The sequence below is a fragment of the Atractosteus spatula genome, chromosome 25, assembly GCF_055471065.1.
Source record: "Atractosteus spatula isolate fAtrSpa1 chromosome 25, fAtrSpa1.hap1, whole genome shotgun sequence".
Lineage (NCBI taxonomy): Eukaryota > Metazoa > Chordata > Actinopteri > Semionotiformes > Lepisosteidae > Atractosteus > Atractosteus spatula.
In genome coordinates this window covers 373,793-396,349 of record NC_142730.1, presented here as the reverse complement: position 1 = coordinate 396,349, position 22,557 = coordinate 373,793, and the positions used below count along the sequence as shown (strand labels likewise).

The 22,557-nt window shown below is 57.0% G+C and overlaps 1 protein-coding gene across 1 annotated transcript; it reads left to right on the top strand.

The window, feature by feature from the left end:
- Window positions 1–5,255: 5,255 nt before the first annotated feature.
- On the top strand, window positions 5,256–22,546 carry LOC148814906 (IgGFc-binding protein-like). Its single transcript, XM_088905188.1, has 20 exons — window positions 5,256–5,304; window positions 6,208–7,425; window positions 8,005–8,345; window positions 8,848–9,421; window positions 9,565–10,166; window positions 10,427–10,997; window positions 11,659–12,254; window positions 12,533–13,103; window positions 13,644–13,840; window positions 13,950–14,088; window positions 14,591–14,919; window positions 15,305–15,878; window positions 16,172–16,773; window positions 17,225–17,798; window positions 18,209–18,804; window positions 19,085–19,658; window positions 19,806–20,005; window positions 20,429–20,809; window positions 21,066–21,355; window positions 22,383–22,546. Exons 1-20 carry the CDS (start codon window positions 5,256–5,258, stop codon window positions 22,387–22,389), a joined length of 8,985 nt encoding a protein of 2,994 aa, XP_088761314.1. The 3' UTR covers window positions 22,390–22,546.
- Window positions 22,547–22,557: the final 11 nt, after the last annotated feature.

Below are 22,557 nucleotides of genomic sequence, written 5' to 3'. Positions count from 1 at the left end.
ACAGAGGAAGTTGAATTATTGTGCTAAATAAATATGTTCCTTCTGTGCAACGTTCAATCAATCTGAAAGCTTGTTCTCAGATAAATACACCCCCTGTCATTTATTTATGTGATGTGACCTTTTTCTGCAACTTGTTAAAGGACTCAGGTTGTTCACATCTCTATTGTGCAATTCTTTAAATGTTTAACTTCTCTCAAAGTACAGCTGATTTCCCTATTCACATTTCTTTATTATTTTTTCACTCTTCCCATACACTGACATTTTTTTTCTCTAGGCCTCCTGATCATACCTCTGAAGTCTGGCAAAAGGATTTGCTTGACAAAGAGCTTAATTATTCTGCACTTTGGGTGGAGTTGTCAATATGATTTAATTGCTTTAAACTGGCAGTCAACTCACAAATTATTTTACCTGGGAACTCAATCTCACTTTCTGAGCTGTAATGGCAGCTGACTCATCTTCCACAGGACTCCTGTCATATGGTATATAAAATAATAATAAAAATAATAATATGGCCCTCAACACTCATCTAGGTGAGCTTAAATCTCAATGCCATAAATCTTGTTAAATAGTTACATTATCAAATGTTACATTAGTACTTGATAATACATATCTTGTTACGTAATGAATTGCTTACTTAGCTTTGAGGTGTTTTCTACGCACCTTTAATGAAGTGAGTATTTTGGACTAAACATGCATAAAAAGGTTAATTATTTAATTGAATTCAACAGAATGCGACCGAAATACTGAAAGGATAGTTGAACAAAGTTGTTTTGATTGACTTCAACCTTGATTGACTGTTACTTTCTTTGGCAACATTCAATTCCCAACTTTGCAGTAGAAAAGAAGACTTGCCAAAGTTTCAGTCAAGCAGCTTGATTGCTCAATTAAGTTAGGGCTTGAATTAAATCATTAAGCTGGGCTAGAATGAAAACCTGTGGGTGTGTGCCTGTCCACAGCTTGCAGTCCCTCGGAGAGTGACATCCACAGTCCAGGCAAAACAGACACTGGGCAGGAACTCACCCTGGCTACTGCAGGGCTCAGAGGACAAGAGACCCCCTCCCCCTGACAGGAAACTGGGTCCTGGTGGGGTTACCCCCAGCCATGCTGAAGAGAAGGCTCAATGGACAAACAACCACATGTGTCAGAGAGTCGCTGACATCATTTCCGCTTCGTGGGTCCTTGCGGAAGAGTGGATGCGTAACTTCCGACTGCAGCCGGTGACTTCGTTATTAATAATCAAAATAATTTCAGTCCATTTCTGGAGGATTTCTTCCTTTTCATAGCGCGGCAACATGCAGCACCTTCGACATTTTATTTTGTTTCTGGTGGACTAGATACAATAACTTTAAAGGTTAAACAAGGATTTCCGTTGATAATCTAAATGCACAAAACGTTGGGACGGAAGGGGCGAGTTTATTTTGGCAAAGTGGGGCGACAAGCGGGCAGGCGGGGCACAGGTCGACAGCAATCAAATGGGAATTTAATTATTTTGAAGTGCAAAATGAGTGGAAAATGTAGTTCACTGGGCCGTAGTTTGTTCTAAATATCTGGCCACGTTAACAAAAGAAAGTGGATTATGGAAGTACTGCACTGACCAAATAACTCCACGATAAATAGTGTGACACTTCTCTGACCACTATGAAAACAGACTAGAGAGGGACAAGTCACCTGAGAGATAGTCAATATTTGGGTTTGTGGAAAAGGCGACGTTAATTTCACGGATCAACGCCACACAAAAGCCTGGAAAGCGAAAGGAGCTGTGCGAAGTTGCCAAAGAGCCACCTGACATATCAAAGAACTCGGTTTTAAAAAGTCTAATTCTTCTAGCTCTTAAGTCGCGGCGCCCGCTAATACTTGACGAGCCGGTGGTCTGCCGTGATCAAGTTCTGGGAAGCGACGACTGCAAAGGTTAAAAAGCCGTTCCCAATCCCAGGGGCCGTGAGATGCGGGAATCCCCTTTCAGAAAAGCCGACTGGTGATCAAACCAGATCGACCCTGTTGAGGGAATCAGAGTTGAAAGAGGGAATTTTCAATGGAATGTGCCCCCAGAAGTGCTGTTTCCCACATATGAGCAAAGTGTGAGGGTTTCACTGGGGCGTCGTGATATTTGTACAACAGGATACAATTAGAAATAGATACAAATTAATTTTATACAGAAAGGGTTGCCTTCTTCAATTCTAGCTGCAGTAGAAATCCATGACATTTGGCTCTGCGTCATACACGCCGCGAGCTGGAGTCTGCACGGATCATCCGCTGCGCTGCGATACGTGTCACGAGCCAGCGGGTCCACTTGGCCTGACCGCTGTGGAACTGACACGCCAGCCCCCGGGCTGTGAACAGGGCGGAGGTCACAGATCCGGCAGCGGCATCTCCTTCAGGAAACAGGAGCTCCTCGTGCCGTTTGCTTTCCACGGTCAATTGATCACGGAGGAGCAATGACACGGCTTCACCGGAGCAGTGTGACGGGCCTCCCACGGGTCGGCGATCACACGGCAGAGCTCTCTCTCCTGCTGCGCCAGTAACGGGTCTCCGGTCGACGGTAGCTGTTTGTTCCCCACAGTGTCCGCACTCGCCCGCCCTATTAGACGTTGCTCTGTGGCGCCGGGAAAGGCAAAGAGCACACACAGCTCTTCCCTCCAGAGAGCCGAGCCGAGCCCGAACCCGGACGCACAGGGGCACAGCGTGGTGTTTCTCCCCGCTGGACACACGCATGCACTTTAGAGAAATAAAACCAGTCAAGGGCATCACTGCGGGGGGGTGCAGGGGTCAGCATTGCTGCCTCACAGCGCTGGGGCCCTGGGTTCAATTCTGGACCGGGGTGCTCTCTGTGGGGAGTTTGCATGTTCTCCCCGTGTTCTCGTGGATTAATTGTCTACTGGGAAAATTGGCCCTGGTGCGTGTGTGTGTGTCTCGTGATGGGCTGCTGTCCTCTCCAGTGTGTGAGTGTGTGTGTGTGTGTGTCCTGTGATGGACTGGTGTCCTGCCCAGGGTGTATCCTGCCTTGTGCCTGTTGCTTGCTGGGATAGGCTCCAGCTCCCCTTGACTCTGTACTGGACGAAGCGGATAGGAAATGGAATGAATGATAAAAGCAGCCAGCATGTCTCAGTGGGGCTGGCACCTGGAGCACCCAGAGGAAACCTGCGAACATAGCAGGGACATGCAAACTCCACACGCAGAACTGCTGTACCACAGTTTCATCATCTTACTGGCGCTTCTCTCCAGTAGTCATTTATTGATTAAAAAGATACTAGTGATAGATATGGAATATATAACAGATATAATAAAAATCTAATTATGTGAAATACTCGCAGGTTCTCCAGATGCGATGGTCTCGGGGTCAGCTGTGCTGGTTCTCGCGTAGCAGATGCTGCCACCTGCCGGGAAACAGCAGACACGCAGCTCCAGCCACCTGGCGGCCGAGCCCACGGGCGCACGCACGCGCGCGCGCGCGGGCGGTCGGGGGGTATATAAGGGCGTCGCTCCTCGCGGCTCTTCAGCCTCTCCAGGTGGTGCGAGAGCCAGGTGAGTGCACCACAGCTTGAGCCGTGTGCCACAGGGAACCCGCTGCTGGTCGGTTTCGTGTTGAATTGTTTTAGCGCATCGCTGAAATGCAAACGATTTATGGTTGCGATCCAGGAGCAACATCTGTAGAAGCAAAAAACATACATGGCAGAATTCAAAATTTTTGAAGAAATATTGCGCTATCAAAGTAATTATCTTCGGCGGTGCAGAGTTTTATTTTTAATATACAGTATGTGCGTTTGTGTCCAGCATGTGCGCAAGAGATGCATTCAAGTTCTTAATTCTGTAACATCTGCAATCTTCTGCCGATACAACTGTTTATGAAGGAGGGTGGCGCGGTGGTTAACAGCACTGTCTCTCAGTGCCGCGGTCCAGGGCTCGGTTCTGCGGATGCTGTCTGTGTTCTCCCCTACTGGTGGGTTAATTTGCTGCTGGGAACACTGGCCCCAGTGTGAGTGCGTTTGCACCTTGATGGACTGGTGTCCTGTCCAGGGCGTAACCCGCCTTGCACCCGTTGCGTGCTGGGATAGACTCCAGCTCCCCAGCGACCCCGAATTGGAAGAAGCGGTCAGAAAATCAGTATTGCACCTCGAACAGCTGATGCAGATGTCTGTTCTTCCAAACGAATGATCCTCTCTAACAGTTAGCAAAAATGGATTCTACGTTTCCCGCTCCCAGGTGTTTTTGTCTTGATTAGAGCCGTTCACCGCTGTCCTATTACACGAGCTCCGCTGCGGGTCTGGGTTCGAGCGCGGTCACGGGAAACGATTGCTCCACCAAAACGATGCATTCTGAGATCGCGGAGAAAATTCCGCAAGACGAAATCGGTTCGGCTTTCAAACGGACCCAAGAAACCGCACCTCACTTCCAGAATGATCCGCTGAAAGAATATATTGGGCTTTCCTGGAGATAAGAGGTGTAAAACTAGCGTTTCTGAACGTGTATCATTTTGGAATGGTTGCTCTTAATTTGACGGATGAAATTCAGTTTGGATATTTAGATGAGTCATTCATGTAGTAAAAAGCTGAAGTTCTGGAAGCCTAGGTCTAAACGTGAATCTCTCTCTTTGAATAGAGAAACGCGTAATAGACGGGCAGACTCGAGTATTTTTTTAAATATAATTACCTAAGTATCGAATTCGTTGGCGTGGATTTTCTCCGAGCGCTCGGGAGTCTTCCTGTCTTCTGCAGACGGGCTGGCTGTGTTAATTGCTGTACGCGTGTAGGAGTGTGTCCTGTCGAAGGTTGACAATACTTTAGTCCCGATCTGCACGGTGTTCCCGAAGAGCTGTAATGGGTCAGAGGAAACCCTGCTCTTACTTGGAAGCGCGAGTAAAAATCCAGGAGCCATCTGACCGGCGATCATCTCTTCCGAGCGCTCAGCGCTGCACCCCTGTCACGGACCCCTGCGCTGTAAGCGGGAGCGGTGATGAGACTGTGACAAAGCCGAATTGCCGTTTCTGTCCACACAGGGGCGCTGTCCTGGCACCTGCTGACTTCGCAGTCTGGCGGTGAGCTCCACTGGTGGGACTTGTCTCGGTCTGCTGCCAGGACAGCGTCCGGCATCTCTCCCGCAGTCAGACGACTGCAAGAACTACAGACCGTTTCCCCCTCTTTCTGTTCACACTGAGTGAAATAGTCTTGCCGCTGCAAGTTTCTACAGCCTCACATGTGTGGTTCCCTGCCACAGCGCCCCGATACTGACCAGCCTTCCTGTACTCTGTTTCTGCAGCCATGGAGACCAGAATACTTTTGCTGTGGGTAGCAGCCACGCTGGTGAACGGTAAGCAGACGCTCTCGGTCAGTCTTTCATGCAGCTGTTTGTTCGCAATTCAGCACTGCTCAAAAGTTGCCCCAGGGGTATCGGACACTGCCTGTTGGTTGATTTCTATGTATACGTTAGATAAAGGCAGGTCTCGCTTTTCTTTATTTGAACAAGAAACGGCAAAAATGCATACAGAGAACAATACTGTATATTTACTTTCTCTGAAGGCTCGTGACAAAGTTTCTCTAAGATTAATGCCCAGCAAGGCGATAAGCATTCAAGGTACTGTATGGTGTCTCTGAATGCAGAACTGGTCAAGGGAGCACAGATAAATGGGGTGAATGCTTAAATTGGGGAAGTGTCCCTGGGGTACACCTCTAATGACTGTTAAATTAGGGGCCTGCACTTCCAAACTCAAAACGGCCATCTAGCTTCTGGTATAGGTAGAAAATGCATCATGTTTGCAGCTGAAATAAAATGGGAACATTAAGAAACACTGCAGAGGCATCTCAGGATTGAATATTTAGATCAGGTCCCCTCAAAGGCACTGACAGCCCATGCGCTGGACCCCTCAGATTCAACCAGAGGACAAGTGGACAGCCATGCTGTTAGTTATATTCTTTAGGCTTTTTTGAATACCTGAGTCAAATGGATATATTTTGCTGGGGGACTTATACTTTTTAAAAAAAATCACACTCACGGGTCCTGAATGGCTTTTCAAATTGATCCAGTGTTTTTAAGAAGTTAGTAGTCTCAGGGACATTATCTGAGAAATTACCTACGGGTTTTGTGGAAAAAGGAAGTAAGCAGCTGCAGTGGTCTGCTTGTTTAAAGACATACTAAAGTACCTGTGACCTGTGCAAGTGAGTCAAGGAGCAATTTGGGCTCAGCACCCCTTTCCTTGATCTGTTTGTTTCCCAGATGCCAGTGGCTTGTGTCCAACAGGAACGGAGTTCCTCACCGCCTTCATGACCAACTTCAGAGCAAACTCCTACGGCCCCCGGTTCGAGCTGCTCATCGCCTCGTACCGATCCAAAGCCACGGTCAAGGTGGAGGTGCAGGCCCTCGGCTTCTCGAAGACGGTGACGGTGAACAAGGGGGCCACGGAGCGCGTCGTCTTGCCGAACGCCGCCGAGCTGCAGGGCACCGGGTACTGCACGAAGACGGTCCGTGTCACCTCCGACTACGAGGTCTCGGTGGTGGCCTACAACACCAAAACGTCCACCGGGGACAGCGCCGTGGTGTACCCCACTCCGCAGCTGGGCAGAGAGTATGTCATCTTCACGCCCAACACTGGTGTGTCCGACATGGACAAAATGGCCGTCGTCATCAACGGCAAAGACGCCAACCAGGTCGAGATCATCCCCAGAGAGCAGATCACCATCAACCGTGTTGGCTACAAGCCGGGCAGTAAGATCACCGTCTCGCTGGCGCCCTACCAGCTCTACCAGCTGAAGAGCAGGTGCACCCTCACTGGGACCCGGGTCAAGGCGCAGCAGCCTGTGGCCGTGCTGGCTGGGCACCAGTGCTCGGTCCGGACCCAGTACTGCAACCATGTGTACGAGCAGCTCGTGCCGGTGGACCGCTTCTCCACCCGCTTCCTGGTGCCGCCCATGAATGCGCTGCCCTCCAAGGACCTGGTCCACGTGGTGGCGGCCGAAGACAAGACGCTGGTGCGGATCGGCAAGGGCAGCGCAACCGAGAGCAGGACGCTCATGGCTGGCGACGTCTGGGACGCCGGCGTGGGGGCGTTCGCGCCCCTGAGCATCGAGAGCGACCGGAGGGTCATGGTCATGTACTACGGCGGGGGCGGCCAGTACGACCCTTACCTGATCAACGTCATGCCCACGGCGGAGTTCGCCAACCAGTGGGTCGCGGACACCCAGGGCGGCTTCAACAGCGAGGCGGCCATTGTGATCGAGGCCGACGGCGTCGGCAGCCTGAAGGCGGACGGCAGGAGCCTCAACCCCCAGAAGAAGTGGGAGCGCTTCAGCGCGGATTCCAAGTACGTGTGGTCCAGCCTCGACCTCGCCGCCTCGGAGCGCCACTGGGTCATCAGCAGCGACGCCCTCATGGCGGTGTACGTCTACGGCGGGAAGCCCCACGATGGATACGGCAACACGGGCGTGTGCTACTCGGGTGAGCCAGTAGGGAGAGGACTGGGTCCACGTGGGTCCAGGCCCGGTCTGGGGAGGGGCAATCACAGATTGTCTTCTGCAGGACTAAGCTGTTTAAAAGTGTGGGAGGAGGTTCAGCGGTAGTGGTGGGGTTCGAGGTTAGGATTCGGAATCAAGCCTTACAATAGCAAAAGGTGCATGCAGGGGGTAAGGATCAAAGCCTACCCCAGTATGACCTTCTGCTAGCCTTTGATCGTTATGTGTTTGCAAGCGCAAGGTTCTTGCGTAGTCTGACTAATTCCAAGCCAGACTCTGGCGAACGAGGCTTCAACCATAAAGTGCTTGCATGTATGAGATGACGCAGGGTAAGGGGTAAAAGCATAGGAAAAGGTGTCCTTCTGCTGTCCTTTGATCTTCCTTTGCCAGTGATTAGTCACCTTCTCCTCTAAGTGGCAAAGCAACTTTGCATGTCAAAATGCAGCTACACTGACTAACTTCATGCTTGTGTAATCCTAACTGGAGCTTCCTAGTGGCCACTGGTAAAGGGGCCGAGGAGTCCGAAAAGCTGTAGCCTCACCGCGTGGTTCTCTTGTTCCACCAGCTCCTGCTCCCACCCCGCCGCCGGATCCCTGCGCGGCTGTGAAGTGCCGGGAGAAGGAGGAGTGCCATGCCGGCGTCTGCAAGCACATCTCCAAAGCCACCTGTGAGGCCGTGGGGGACCCCCACTACACCACCTTCGACGGGAGGAAGTTCGACTTCCAGGGCACCTGCAGCTACACCCTGTCCGCCACCCGCAGCGACGCCGGCGGCCTGGAGCAGTTCACTGTCACCGCCAAGAACGAGAACAGGGGCAACACGAAGGTGTCCTTCGTGCGGACGGTCACCATCACCGTCTACGGCCAGACCATCAGCATCAGCAAATACGACAGCGGGAAAGTCGGGGTAAGGGAATGATTCAGGCCATGTTTCGAGTCAGCTGGGACTGGGACTTGTCCAGGCGAGCTGCTTGCGCTCAGAGGGGGAAGAGTCGGAATGAGGCAGATGGGGGTGGGAGGCTTGCATGGATTTCTTGGAAAACAGTGACTCCTGGGAACCCACAGCAACACTGGAGATAGACGAGCAACGACTCCTGGCACCAACTCTCAGTGCCCCTTGGCCTTAGTGAGGGGAGGATGACTGGGTGGCGGCGGGGGGGTGCACTAATCAGTAATGCACTACATGCGATACCTTGCACACAATAGAGGCCCAAGTGACCTCTAGTGGCAGATCACTGGCATTTCAATCCTTACTACTGCTGGCACTGACGCTAGTATTCGTGCTCGTGTGAGATGAAAGAGGTGCTCCGTTAACAGAATGCCAAGCTCGCAGCCTGAGGTTAAAGTACGAAGGCGTGTGCCCCCATGGTGTAACTTCCTGATTCTTGTTTTGCTGTGGCCCCATCCAGGTAAACGGCATCTCCAGCAACCTGCCCGTCACCCTCGTCAACGGGAAACTGCGGGTGGCGCGTAGCGGGCGGTACGCCCTGCTGACGACGGACTTCGAGCTGCAGGTGATGTACGACTGGAACATGGCCCTGTTCATCACGGTGCCCAGCAGCTACTTCCGCCTGCTGGGGGGCCTCTGCGGCAACTACAACGGCGACCGCGGCGACGAGTTCTCCAACCCCAGGGGGGAGCTGGTCACTGCCGTGCTGGACTTCGCCAGCAGCTGGAAGGTCGAGGACAAGGACCTCTTCTGCCACCACCACTGCAACGGGGAGTGTCCCAGCTGCTCCCTGACCCTGCAGGAGAAGTACCGCGGGGAGGATTTCTGCGGGCTCATGGCCAAGAAAGACGGCCCCTTCGCCGGCTGCCACGCCACGCTGAACCCCGAGAAGTACGTGGACAACTGCGTCTACGACGTCTGCATCAACAAGGGCTACCGGAAGTTCCTCTGCGAGGCCCTGGAGAGCTACGCCGATGCCTGTCGGCGGGAAGGAGCCAAGCTGACGGGCAGCTGGAGAACCCTGGCCTCCTGTCGTAAGTCCCGCCATCGCGAGTAACCGCAGCAAATCCGGCCTCCGATTCTTGCTCTGAGGTTTACTTCCACAGCTCCCAGCACTGTGCAGACCTGCCGAGAAAGATCCCGTAGTTCTTGACCTCTCCTCCTCTTTCCCCTGCAGCGCTGGACTGCCCGGAGAACAGCCACTACGAGGCCTGCGGCAGCGCCTGCCCAGCATCCTGCGGCGACCTCGATGCTCCCGCCCGCTGCCAGCTGCCCTGCGCGGAGACGTGCGTCTGCGACAGCGGCTTCGTGCTGAGCGGGAGCAGCTGCGTGCAGAAGGGCGCCTGCGGCTGCAGCCACGAGGGCCAGTACTACACGCCGGGGCAGGAGTTCTGGGCGGATGAGCGCTGCGGCCGGCGCTGCACCTGCCAGGCGCGCACGGGCACGGTGGCGTGCGTCTCCGCCGGCTGCAAGAGCTCGGAGGTGTGCGATCTGCGGGATGGGGTGCGGGGCTGCTACCCAGCCTCCTTCGCCACCTGCGAGGCCTCCGGCGACCCCCACTACCGCTCCTTCGACGGCAAGACCTTCGACTTCCAGGGCACCTGCACCTACCAGATGGCCAAGCTGTGTGGCAGCGCGGCCGGCCTGGTGCCCTTCGAGGTGCACCTGCAGAACGAGAACCGTGGCCAGAACAAGGCTGTGGCCTTCACCAAGATGGTCAGGATCTTGGTCTACGGCCACGAAATCATCATGAGCAAGGACAGCCCAGGCAGAGTCATGGTAGGCCCCTCTGTCCAGCCCCAGACCTTTGAGAGGCAGGGAGTCTGTCCACAGTGCGCTTCCATGTGTTAAAGAGGTTCTGAGTGAACGGAATTTCTTCTGAATTTCTTGCTTTGCCAGTCATAGTTACGTGGGCGAGATCAGAAAGTTGCATTAGCTGGCCCTATCTAGCGGCCTCTAGTGGCGGCTCATGGGAATGGCAGTGCTTCCATGGGGCACTAGGGCAAGACGCATGACCGTTGTCTCCTCCCTCTTTGCAGTTCAACCAGCTGTACGTGAACCTGCCCTTCTACTTGGAGGACAACAAGCTGTCCATTTACCGCAGTGGCTTCGCAGGGGTGGTGAGGACGAGTTTCGGCATGACCGTGAGCTTCAACTGGAACAGCTACTTCTCCGTCACCCTTCCCAGCACCTACTCCGGCGCGGTCTGCGGGCTGTGCGGGAACTGGAACGGTAACCGCGCCGACGACATGCTGATGCCGGACCGGTCCCCCGCCAGCACGCCCACCGCCTTCGGGCACAGCTGGAAGGTGAAGGATGACCCGGGCTGCTCCAGCGACTGCAAGGGTGGCGTCTGCCCCTCCTGCGACCCGGGCCAGCGCCGCGCCTACGAGGGCGTCGACTTCTGCGGGAGGATCACGGACCGCAGCGGCCCCTTCAAGGACTGCCACGCCAAGGTCGAGCCCCAGCTCTACTTTGACAACTGCGTCTTCGACGTGTGCCTGTACCGCGGCCACTCCTCGGCCCTCTGCGAGGCCCTCACCGCCTACACCACCGCCTGCCAGAGCGCTGGGGCCACCGTGGCCCTCTGGAGGAGCGACAGGCTCTGCCGTAAGTGCAGCCGCTCCGCGGGGTCCCCGTCTTTGAGATGGGAGGGTAGAGCAGCCCGCGGACGCTTGCATGCCGATGGCTCCTCTGCTGCAGGACCTGCAGGTGTTCTGGGAACCGGGTGCGTTACAGGAGCGACGTCGGCCCCCTTTCAAACGTTAGCAGAATAGAGGTCCCTGTGATTCTCCCAGCAGGGGCCCTGTACAGCTTTGTGTACTATTGGCACTTTACAGAATGAGCACAAGAATGCCCCCTGATATTGAGCATTTAGGATGCTGTTTGGCCTTTATTGCAAAATTAAAGGTGCATGGTAGACTATGGTGCTGAGGTACCAGAACATTCAATTAATTGCCCTGCCAGTCTTGAATTCTTTACAGCTAAGTTATAAAGAAACCGTGATGCCACACTGCCTGCTTAAAATGGTATAGAAAGGCCTTTCGACACTCTAACCAGATATAACCTTTTATATAGAAATAGGAGCTTTTAACACTGGGCGCAGAGCAGAGGCACCCACGTCACCCTGGTGTGGTTGTGTATCTGGCCTGCCGGTAGGGTGGATGTTGGAGTAGCACTGAGCCGTCGTTAACAAACCTGTTCGCTGCTGCATGTGGATCTGACGCCAACGCTGGCACGGTAATGACTGTCGCCCCCCTCCCTCCGCCAGCCCCGTCCTGCAAGGAGAACAGCCACTACTCGGTGTGCGCATCCGGCTGCCCGCTGACCTGCCGCGACCTGTCCAGCGCGCAGACCTGCGCAGGCACGCCCTGCCGCGAGGGCTGCGAGTGCGACGACGGCTTCCTGCTCAGCGACGGCCACTGCGTGCCCGTGGCGGACTGCGGCTGCGTGCACGAGGGCCGCTACTACAAGGCGGGCGAGGTCTTCTTCCCCTGGGGGCTGTGCAGCAACCGCTGCGTGTGCCAGCAGGGCGGCGCCGTGGCGTGCGATGAAACTGCCGCCTGCGGCCCCAACGAGAAGTGCGTGCTGAAGGACGGCGTGCAGGGCTGCCACCCCGCCGGCACGGGCACCTGCTGGATCGCCGGGAACACGCGCTACCGCTCCTTCGACGGGCGCAGCTTCAGCCTGTTCGGGAACTGCGTGTACAGGGTGGCCGAGGCCGTCGGCAAGGACGGCAAGCTGGCGCCCTTCCTGGTGACAGTGCACCAGGAGTCGGCTCTGGGCGTCACCGTGACCAGGAGCGTCGCGATCCGGGCGTACGGCTACGAGCTGACGCTGCTCCCCGGACTCAGCTGGGAGGTCAGGGTGAGTCCTCCTCCCATCTCGGCGATCTTCTTGCAAAACTTCCCCAACAGCGAAGACAAAAATGAAGCTCCTTCCTTCCTGCTGCAGGCTGGAAATGCTAATTTCACATTCAGTGGGGAGGAGGCGAGATTTGAATCGGTTGGACTTATTGGTGTAACTTCTTTCTGAGAGGACAACCTGTCTCACCCGTCCCGTTGATCTGGGGTCCTCCCTCAGGATCGGGGACATGGAGGTGTACAGAGGTGGGCTCTGTCTTGACGGCTGTTCTCCCCCCTCAGGTGGGCGGCGTGAGGGCGAACCTGCCCCTGTCGCTGGAAGACGGGAAGGTGTCCGCCTACCAGAGTGGGATCCACATCATCGCGGAGACTGACTTCGGCCTGAAGGTCAGTTACGATGGCGCCTCGTCCGTCGTCTTCAACGTCCCGTCCACCTACAAGGGCGCGCTGGGCGGCCTGTGCGGCAACTACAACGACAACAAGGCGGACGACTTCGTGCTGCCGGGCGGCACCCAGGCGGGCAGCGTTGACGCGTTCGCCGCCGGCTGGGTGCCCGCGGAGGAGCAGCCCAAGTGCGTGACCGGCTGCGGCACCGACTGCCCCGGCACGGACGACAAGAAGAAGCCCGAGGCGGAGAAGGAGACGGCCTGCGGGATGCTGAGGTCCGCGAAGGGCCCGTTCGCCGGCTGCCACGCCGCCGTGCCGCCCGCCGACTACTTCGACGACTGCGTTCAGGAAATGATCACGGAGGGAGGAAACCAAGACACCCTGTGCCGGCACATCCAGAAGTACGTGGCCGCCTGCCAGGCCGCTGGGGGCTCCATCGGCGTCTGGAGATCCGACAAGTTCTGCCGTAAGTAGAAGATCTCACTCCCTTGCTGCCATTCCCATTATTCCATCATTCCCAAATTACTGCCGAAGACAATGGTGTGGGGGTGTGTGGGTGTGATATTGCTCTCTCTAGAGGCTCCACAGTTTTGGTTCCAAAGTCACGTGGGTCTTGGTATTGGAAACCGTACAGCCAGGTTCTTCAGCACGAAGAGTTTTCTCGGTGTAATCCCTGCCAGAGGAGGGTTTACCATTTCCTCCCTACAGGACTGTGAATAAATGTGTTCTGCTCTGTGTGATGGCTTTGCAATTGCAGAATATCGTTTTAGCACGACTACCTTGTCTCTATTATGTGAATAGATTGGGTTTTTTTTGCCCCTTGAGCCACTGTGCTGCTCTATACTGTTATATAGTAGCTTTAAAACCCACTTGAAATGCTTGTTAAACTGAACCAGTCATCAGACGTGAGCCCGTTACAAGTGAAACATGCGGAAGTTTTGAGAAGAGGGAAGTCTCGGACCACAGATCCCGCCTCACTGTCCCCACGGCATCTCCCCCTCCGCAGCGCTGAAGTGCCCGGCCAACAGCCACTACGAGCTGTGCGCCGACACCTGCGCGGCCACCTGCGCCTCCCTCAGCCAGGCCATCCGGTGCCCCAGGTGCCAGGAGGGGTGCCAGTGCGACGAGGGCTTCGTGTTCACGGCGGGCGCCTGTGTCCCGCTGGAGAGCTGCGGCTGCATGGCGGAGGGGCGCTACTATAAGGTACAGATCCGGTCCTCCGGCCGTTTTCTGCTTCGGTTGCTGCGGTTGTATCGATGTTCCCCCTTGTGTGTGAATGCCTGGGCTCTGATGACACCTCTCTGTGCCGCAGTCCGGTGAGGCGGTCCTACAGAAGGCCTGCAGCGAGCTGTGCACCTGCAAGGCGGGCGTGCTCAGCTGCGGCCGGGCCGACTGCGCCTCGGACGAAGCCTGCGAGGTCCGCAACGGCGTCATGGGATGCTACAGCAAAGGTAACCTCGGCAACAGCGGACCCCTACCGCGTTCACGGGGAAAAACAAAAGCAAGGAAACGTGTGCAGGCCCCCTGCCCTGGCTACATCTAACAGCTGAACCCTCAGTGGGACCCAATCCTGCCCCAGGACAGGAGAAGAGGCTGTCCCAGCTCCTTGCCTCCTCATTGGCCTCAGGGTTGAAAAGTCTTTCTGTGATGAGGGACTTCTGTGACCTGAGGTTCAATTTTCTGCTTGTGAAGATCTGACACACCCTGTCCTTCATGAGATTGTGTCTAAGCTGTAAGAACCGTTCTTACAAGAGGCAAGATGGACCTGATGTCCTCCTGTTTGATTGTTGGTAGTTAATTGATTCCAGGATCTCTTTCTGGCCTTTCTTGAAAGGCACCTATTCAGCTGCAACAGCATGACTGGGTACCTTGTTCCACACTCCCACCACCCTATGTGTAAGGTAGTGCCTCCTGGAAGCCTTTATAAAGGCGGCTCTGATCATGCCCCTGCAGACCCCTGCCAGAACACCAAGTGCCGGCAGAAGGAGGACTGCATCGTGCGGGACACCCAGGCCGTGTGCGTCGCCCAGTCCAAGGCCAGCTGCTGGGCCATGGGAGACCCCCACTACCAGTCCTTCGACGGGAAGCCCTTCAGCTTCCAGGGCACCTGCAGCTACATCCTGGCCCGCACCACGGGCAGGGACCCCACCCTCACGCCCTTCAGCATCCTCAACAAGAATGAGGTGCGCGGCAACGCGGACGGCTCCTTCGTCAAGCTGGTCACCGTGCAGGTCAAGGGGCACGAGATCGCCATCCTGCGAGGAGAGCGGGGCCGAGTGCGGGTGAGTGCGTGGGCACGGCGGGAGGGAGGGGGGGTCCCGCTGGCTGGCTGTGTTCTTCACGCGGTGTGGGTGTATTGGGGGGTGGTTCGCTGTTTTTCTTCGGCACACTGTCCTGCCACAGGGTCACAAAGCCACTGACAGCGTTCGGAACGTCTTCCCTGAGAGCCCTGAGGCGCCACCTGGGTGTCGGTGTTGTCACTGCGGGGCACGCCCGTCTCGCGATCGGGACCCGTGGCCGAGCAGGTCTTCCTGCCTCTGTTCCTGCACAAACCGGCTGCTCAAAAGGCTAACTCCGAGTCGCGGTTCTGTTGAAAACTGTGTAGCGGTAATTTGAGTGTGGAGGGGAGGTCATCCCGCGAGCCGACGCTCTCCGGTCTCTCCCCAGGTGGACGGCATCAGCTCCAATCTCCCGGTGAGCCTGGAGTCGGGGAGCATCCGGATCGTGCAGTCGGGGATCAGGGCCGTGCTGGAGACGGACTTCGGGCTGGAGGTCGTCTTCGACTGGACCACGCTCTTCATGGTGACGGTGTCCAGCAGTTACTATGACAACCTGGAAGGCCTCTGCGGGAACTACAACGCGGACACGGGGGACGACCACATGGCGGCCACGGGCGTGCTCGTCACGAACATCACCGAGTGGGCGCGGTCCTGGAGCCTGCCGGACCGCGACCCCTTCTGCTGGCACTACTGCCAGGGCTCCTGCCCCACGTGCGCCGACGCCGACCAGGAGCTGTACCGCGGGCAGAGGTTCTGCGGCCTGATCGAGGACAAGAGCGGGCCCTTCGCCCAGTGCCACGGCGCCCTCAAGCCCCAGCTGTTCGCCGACAACTGCCTGTACGACGTGTGCCTGAACAGGGGCCGGCAGGAGGTCTACTGCCAGGCCCTCTCCAACTACGTGTCGGCCTGCCGGGCGGCCGGGGCCTCGGTCTCGGCCAAGTGGAGAGAGCTCGCTAAGTGCCGTGAGTACCAGGCCTGCCGCGGCGCGGGAGACCCGGTGGGGCGACAGTGGCCAATGTGGGTCAGCTGTGCGATAGTGGTGCACCGTGCAGTATAACGAGGAAGACTGTAGGAACATGGTTACAAATGAGGGGGGCTATTCTGATCTTTAAGGGGTAAAATTACCTCTTTGGAGTTTAGTAGGTAATTGATCTCACTTGAGCTTCTTTCTGATATTGGCTGCAGCCACTTGATTGGGTAGGTTGTTCCAGACCCCCGCCACCCTCGGTGTAAAGACGTGCTCTTCTGTCCTCAGCGCTGAACTGCCCCCAGAACAGCCACTACGAGTTCTGCGGCAGCCCCTGCCCGGCCACCTGCGCGGAGCCCAAGCCGCGCAGCCCCTGCCCGCTGGCCTGCACCGAGTCCTGCCAGTGCGACGAGGGCTTCGTGCTCAGCGGGGACAGGTGCGTCTCGGCGAAGACGGGCTGCGGCTGCACCCACGGCGAGCGCTACTACCTGCCCGGCGAGGCCTTCTGGGCGGACGCCAGGTGCCAGCAGCAGTGCGCCTGCGACGGCGCCACGCAGACGGTGTCCTGCCGGCCGCGGGGCTGCAAGGCCAGCGAGCAGTGCAAGGTGGTGGACGGCGTGCAGGACTGCTACCCCCTCAGCTACCAGACCTGCACGGCCACCGGGGACCCCCACTTCCGCAGCTTCGACGGCCGCAGGTTCGACTTCCAGGGCACCTGCGTGTACCGGCTGGCCGGCGTCTGCTCCAAGGACCCCAGCCTGCCCGCCTTCGACGTCACCCTGGAGAACAACAACCGTGGCAGCCAGCTGGTGTCCTTCGCCAGGGTGGTGTCGGCCAAGGTGCTCGACCGCACCGTCACCATCAGCCAGGACTACAGGGGCAGGATCCTGGTAGGTGTGCTCCTCCGGGCTGGAGGAGATCAGGGAGAGGGGCACCAGTGCGCTGGGCGTGGAGATCTCAATCCATCATATAAACCCACTGAAGCCCAGCGGATGTGAGCCTGGAGGGGAGACTACTGGGAAAGCTAAGGCTGATGCTGTTAGTGGGGCCAGTAGGGGGCGCTCACCCTGCAGTCTGTGGGTCTTAATGCCCCAGTATAGTGACGGGGACACTACTGTAAAAAATGGCACCATCCTTCAGATAAAACGGGGGTCCTGCCTCTCTGTGCTCATTAAAAATTCCAGGGCATTTCTTGAGAAGAGTAGGGGTGTAACCCCTGTGTCCTGGCCGCAAGTCCCATTAGCCTCCCAATAACCCCCATCTCTGAACTGGCTTCATCACTCTGCTCTGAGAACAGCAGCTGGACCTTGCCTGACGTGCCCTTCCTTGCGCCCCCTGCAGGTCGACGGCATTCTGACCTCCCTGCCCTTCTACTTCAACGGCAGCCAGGCAAGCGTGTACCGCAGTGGTGCCTTCGCCGTGCTGGAGACCCACTTCGGCCTGAAGGTGCAGTTCGACTGGAGCAGCGCGGTCAGCGTCACGGTGCCCAGCACCTACGCCGGCGCCACCTGCGGCCTGTGCGGCAACTACAACGGCAATCTCGGCGACGACCTTCTCCTGCCCGGCGGCCAGGCCGCCCAGAGCCCCACCCACTTCGGCAACAGCCAGCGGGTGGGCGACACCCCCGGCTGCTCGCCCGAGTGCCGGGACTGCCCGGAGCCGCCGCCCAAGCCAGGCCCCGGCGAGAAGCCTCCGCCGTACCTGACCGACTGCGACGTGATCCGGAGCGCCGGCGGGCCGCTGCAGGACTGCCTGGCGCGGGTGGACTCCGCCCACTACCACGAGAGCTGCGTCTTCGACCTCCGGCTGCACCAGGGCCTCCAGAGGGCCGCCTGTGACGTCATCGCTGCCTACGTCAAGGAGTGCCAGGACGCGGGTGGCAAGATCGAGCCGTGGCGGAGGAACGACTTCTGCGGTAGGTGGGGCGCAGGCGGGCAGAGCTGCTGTTCGGCTCATTGGGGCGTTAGTACTCAATCGGTCCCGGAGCCTCCTGGCTTCTGCTACTGTATGTGGCTGGGTAGCTGCTCCCCACTCCCACCACCCTTTGTGTAAAGTAGTGCCTCCTCTCTTTCAGTGTACTTCCACATAGTTTAATAGTGTCAGCTATTTTTGACTTGAAGCGCACTCCACTTGGCGTCTGCCCATACCCTATCCCGTTTCACGGTCCTGAATAGATCCGTGGGGGTGACTTCTTCCAGCCCCATAGAGACTCCTGGGAGGCCGGGCTCTCGCTGTTCCCTCTGCCTGCTGGGATCGGACAGTCCACGTGTGTGTGGTCACTCCACCAGTGACCATGTGCTGCCCTGTGTCTCCGCCCCCTTCCAGCTCCCTCCTGCCCCAGGAACAGCGAGTACACCACGTGCGGCCCCGGCTGCCCGGCCACCTGCGCCGACATGGCTGCCCCCCGCGGCTGCGCAGCGGGCTGCAGGGAGGGCTGCCACTGCCAGCCGGGCTTCCTGCTGAGCGACGGCGAGTGCGTGCCCCTGCAGGACTGCGGCTGCACCCACGAGAGCCGCTACTACCCCTCCGGCGCCACCTTCTACCCCCGGGGCGACTGCACGCAGCGCTGCAGCTGCCTCGCGGGCGCCGTGTCCTGCAGCGCCGCCTCCTGCGGCCCCCAGGAGACCTGCAAGGTGCTGGCCGGGGTGCAGGCCTGCCACCCGCGGGGCTACGCCAGCTGCACGGTCTCCGGGAACTCGCACTACCTCACCTTCGACGGGGTGCGCTACGACTTCCAGGGCGCCTGCGGCTACACGCTGGCCCAGGTGTCCGGCTCGGCCGCCGCGGGGCTGGCGCGCTTCTCCGTGCAGTTGCAGAAGGAGCAGGCGGGCGCCGGCAGGCTGGCCGTGCCCCGCTCGGTCGCGGTGTCGGTGTACGAAGTGTCCGTCGTCCTGGAGAAGAGCCTGCCCTGGCAGATACGGGTGAGTGGGAGCGTGGTGGCCCTCCTTCGTCCCGGGTGTGCTGCTTCTCGGGTTCAAGTCCTGTCTGGGGCATCAGTCTGTGTGGAGCTTGCATGTTCCCAGCTAGATCCTGTGGCTTTGGGCTAGACTTCCTCTAAGCCGTGCTGGTTGGTTAGGTCAGGCCTGTGACTGACTGGTGATCAGTCCTCAAGGAACCATGTTGATAAAGAAATGACGTTTGCCGCTATTCTAGTTTATCACTGATTCGCCATGAAGTCTCGCTCTGTCTTTCCCTTGACAGGTGAACGGCGTCCGCATCAACCTACCCTTCTCGCTGGCTGGCGGGAAGCTCCGGGTGTCCCAGGCGGGCAAGGGCATCGTGCTGCAGGCCGACTTCGGCCTGACCGTGACCTACGACCTCCAGCAGACTGTGTCCGTCACGGTACCGTCCACCTACTCTGGCCAGCTGGTGGGAGCCTGCGGGAACTACAACGGCCGCGTGGACGACGAATTCGCCCTTCCTTCTGGCGCCCCCGCGGGCAGCGCCAGCGAGTTTGGGGTGGCGTGGAGACTCGAGGGCGACCAGGAGCTCTGTGGGGACGGCTGCCTGGCAGGGGGCTGCCCCAAGCCCGGAGACAAAGACAAGGAGGCCCTGAAGAAGCCGGACAAGTGTGGGCTGATTTCTTCCTCCCAGGGGCCTCTGGCTGCTTGTCACTCAGTGCTGCCCCCTGCTGGTTTCGTGGAAAACTGCGTCTCTGACAGCTTCGCGGCAGAGGGGAAGATGGAGGCAGTGTGTTTGGGGATACAGGCATACGTCACAGCCTGCCAGGAGGCCGGGGTCATGCTGAAAAACTGGAGGAGCAACAGCTTCTGTCGTGAGTATCGCAGCAAAGTACATTTCGCTGAAGTTCTGCAAATCGGGTTCAGTCACTACCCGGACAGAGGTCTGCGGGTTCCCAGAGACCCCTGCTTCTCTGTGGATCCGTAGCCCAAAACAACGACCCTCCTGTCCCCCCCCACAGCCTTCTCCTGTCCTGCCAAGAGCCATTACGCCCTCTGCGCCGACACGTGTCGCAGCAGCTGCCCGGCGATCACCAGCCCGCCGACCTGCGCCCAGACCTGCGCAGAGGGCTGCGAGTGCGACGCCGGCTTCGTCGCCGATGGCAACAAGTGTGTGGAGGTCCAGGACTGTGGCTGCGACCTGGCCGGGATGTATCTGAAGGTAGGCAGACTCGAACCCGAGTGAGCTGGAAGAGAGCAGTCAACATACCCAAGACCCACAGCATAAAGGGAAGAAATTCAGTTTCAAAACATTTGCCCCAGGGGTGAATGGTAATTACATGACAGACGGGGGGAATAATGGAGTGTCGGACAGTTTGTCTGTTAGGCTCTGTATGTTGGGAACACCTTCGAAATTCAAGAGCAGTATTGGCTGCTGTGCTCAGTCAGCATGTAATTAGCGTTCAGGAAGGCTGTGGTGCTGGTACACTTCACACACCTGATATTCAACCGCAGTGCCTGTGGAAACTGCTACAGTCTAATATTCACTGTTGAATATCGGACGTGTACTGGAAGTGTTAATCGCAGCGAAGCTCTGGGGGCCGGCAGCCCTCTCTCCTCACCACGCTTCTCCTTCCCATCGCAGGGCGGCCAGGTCGTCTACAGGAACGACTGCACCCAGAGGTGCTCCTGCGACACCAGGCACGGCGCGGTGTGTGAGGCGCACAGCTGCACAGCCGACACCCAGTGCGGGGTGAGGAACGGGGCCCTGGGCTGCTACCCCACCCACGCCACCTGCACGCTGAGCCAGGGCTCCGTGGGGTCCTTCGACGGGGCCAACAGCACCCTCAAGATAGGGGGCCACTTCGATGTGGCCGTCCACCCCGCCAGTCAGCTGTCCAGCGTGGGCCGGTTCCGGGTGGTGGCTGGGGTCCGCGTTTGCGGCCAGGACCAGCCGACCCTGGGAGTGGTGTTTGGCTTCTTCGGAGAGACTCTGGTCACCGTGTCCAGCAAGCAGAAGGTCTGGGTAAGTGTGGAGATGCTTACTTTTTGGTTGCCGTTTTTCTCCATTAAGGTTAAAAACAATTTCCATTTATTTTTTAATTGCCATGTCCTTATCAGCTGTTGATTGAAACACCCAGCCTGTAATCACCCTGAGAACCACAATCAAAACTTACAGCAAGCAGCGGACAGGCAGAGTGCTTGTAATCGCGGACAGTTACCATGGCGAGGTCCTCAGCGGCCCGGTTCTGACCCCTGACCTGCTCTCTCTCCGCGGCCAGGTGAACGGCCAGCCAGTGACCCTGCCCTGGAAGGCTGGCGAGAAGCTGACCGTGACGCTGGCAGAGGGGGCGGTGGTGGTGGTGCATGATGGGAAGGCAGTGATGCGCCTGAACGCCGCGGGCGACCTGTCGGTCACGGTGCCCAACGAGCTGATCGGGGGCGTGAAGGGGCTCTGCGGCACCTACAACAACGACGACGGGGATGACCGGCGCACCAGGGACAGCCTCCTGACCGCTGCAGAGCTCGAGTTCATCAGATCCTGGCAAGCAGAGGACTTCCTGCCCCAGTGGTGAGGCCAGTGGCGGACCGGGGCTGTCCGGTCCTGCTGCTCTGTCATACTTCACAGAACTAAAATTCCCTCATGAGTTCAAACTGCAATCTGAAAGGAACATTTTCCTGTGCCTGTTTCCCCGATCCCCTTATTAATTGTGTCAACAGATACAACTTTGGTGCCCTTCTCTGAGCACGGACATCACCCCACAATGGTGTGAAGCAAACTTTGAACTTCTAGTCCCTCACCAAAAATGGGGCTTCTCTCATTTTTACCAGGCGTTAAACTGAAACATTAAATTTGTTTGGGGGGTTACTCCTTCTTGTTCTCCACATCAAGCCCTGGGGGAGCCCCCTGAGCAGCCTATTGCCTGTCTAAATGCAGATTATAAATTAGCTGCTGTATGATTCACTCCGCAAGTTGGCACAAAAAATGCCCACTTATTAGTTTCAAATGACAGTGCTCCAATAGAATGTAGCTTTTTTTGGTACAAATTCAGAGTCTGTTTTGTATTTCATTCTTCATCCATTTTTACCAGCAATTTCTCCCTTGTACCATCACCATTACAATTTTTAATTTAACTGATCGAGGCCTCAATTCAAGGCAAGCCACCCCAAACTTTTCTCATCCTGTCCCTGATCTTTGCTGAACTCACTATACTGGCCTGATGTTAACACCTTCTCCCCTGCTCCTCTACAAACTGATAGTTTCCTCTGTTCAAACATCCTGCCATTGAAAAAAACTTCACTCTCCAGAGCGCCTCCTAGTGGTTTAAACCACAGGCCGCTCCAGATCCAGCCGCACTGCTACACTGGCAACACATCCCACTCACTAACCCTGTAGAGCTCGATAAGCTTCATGGGTCTTTATTACCTTGCCTAGGTGGATGGGGGAGAAACACTTCACATACATCCTGGGTATCTGAACAGGAAAGAACAAAGAAAACGAATAAATCAAAATGACCCAAAAACTAAAATTCCTCGCGTTTTAAGTGTCACTGTGTAATCGCAGGTGTTAACGCCAGATTTTGTTCCTCCCCCTGCAGTGACTAGAGGACGAGAGGACTGAATGAAGCACAGCAGGCGGCGCGGAAGGACGTCCGAGGACAGTGCTTGGGATTAGCGGTCGCAGCGGAACGGGGCGATGCGGTTGTGGAAACCTGCATGTCCTGTGTGATTGCCGGGGAATAAAGTGCGAGTTTTCATGGAATCTGTCCTGTC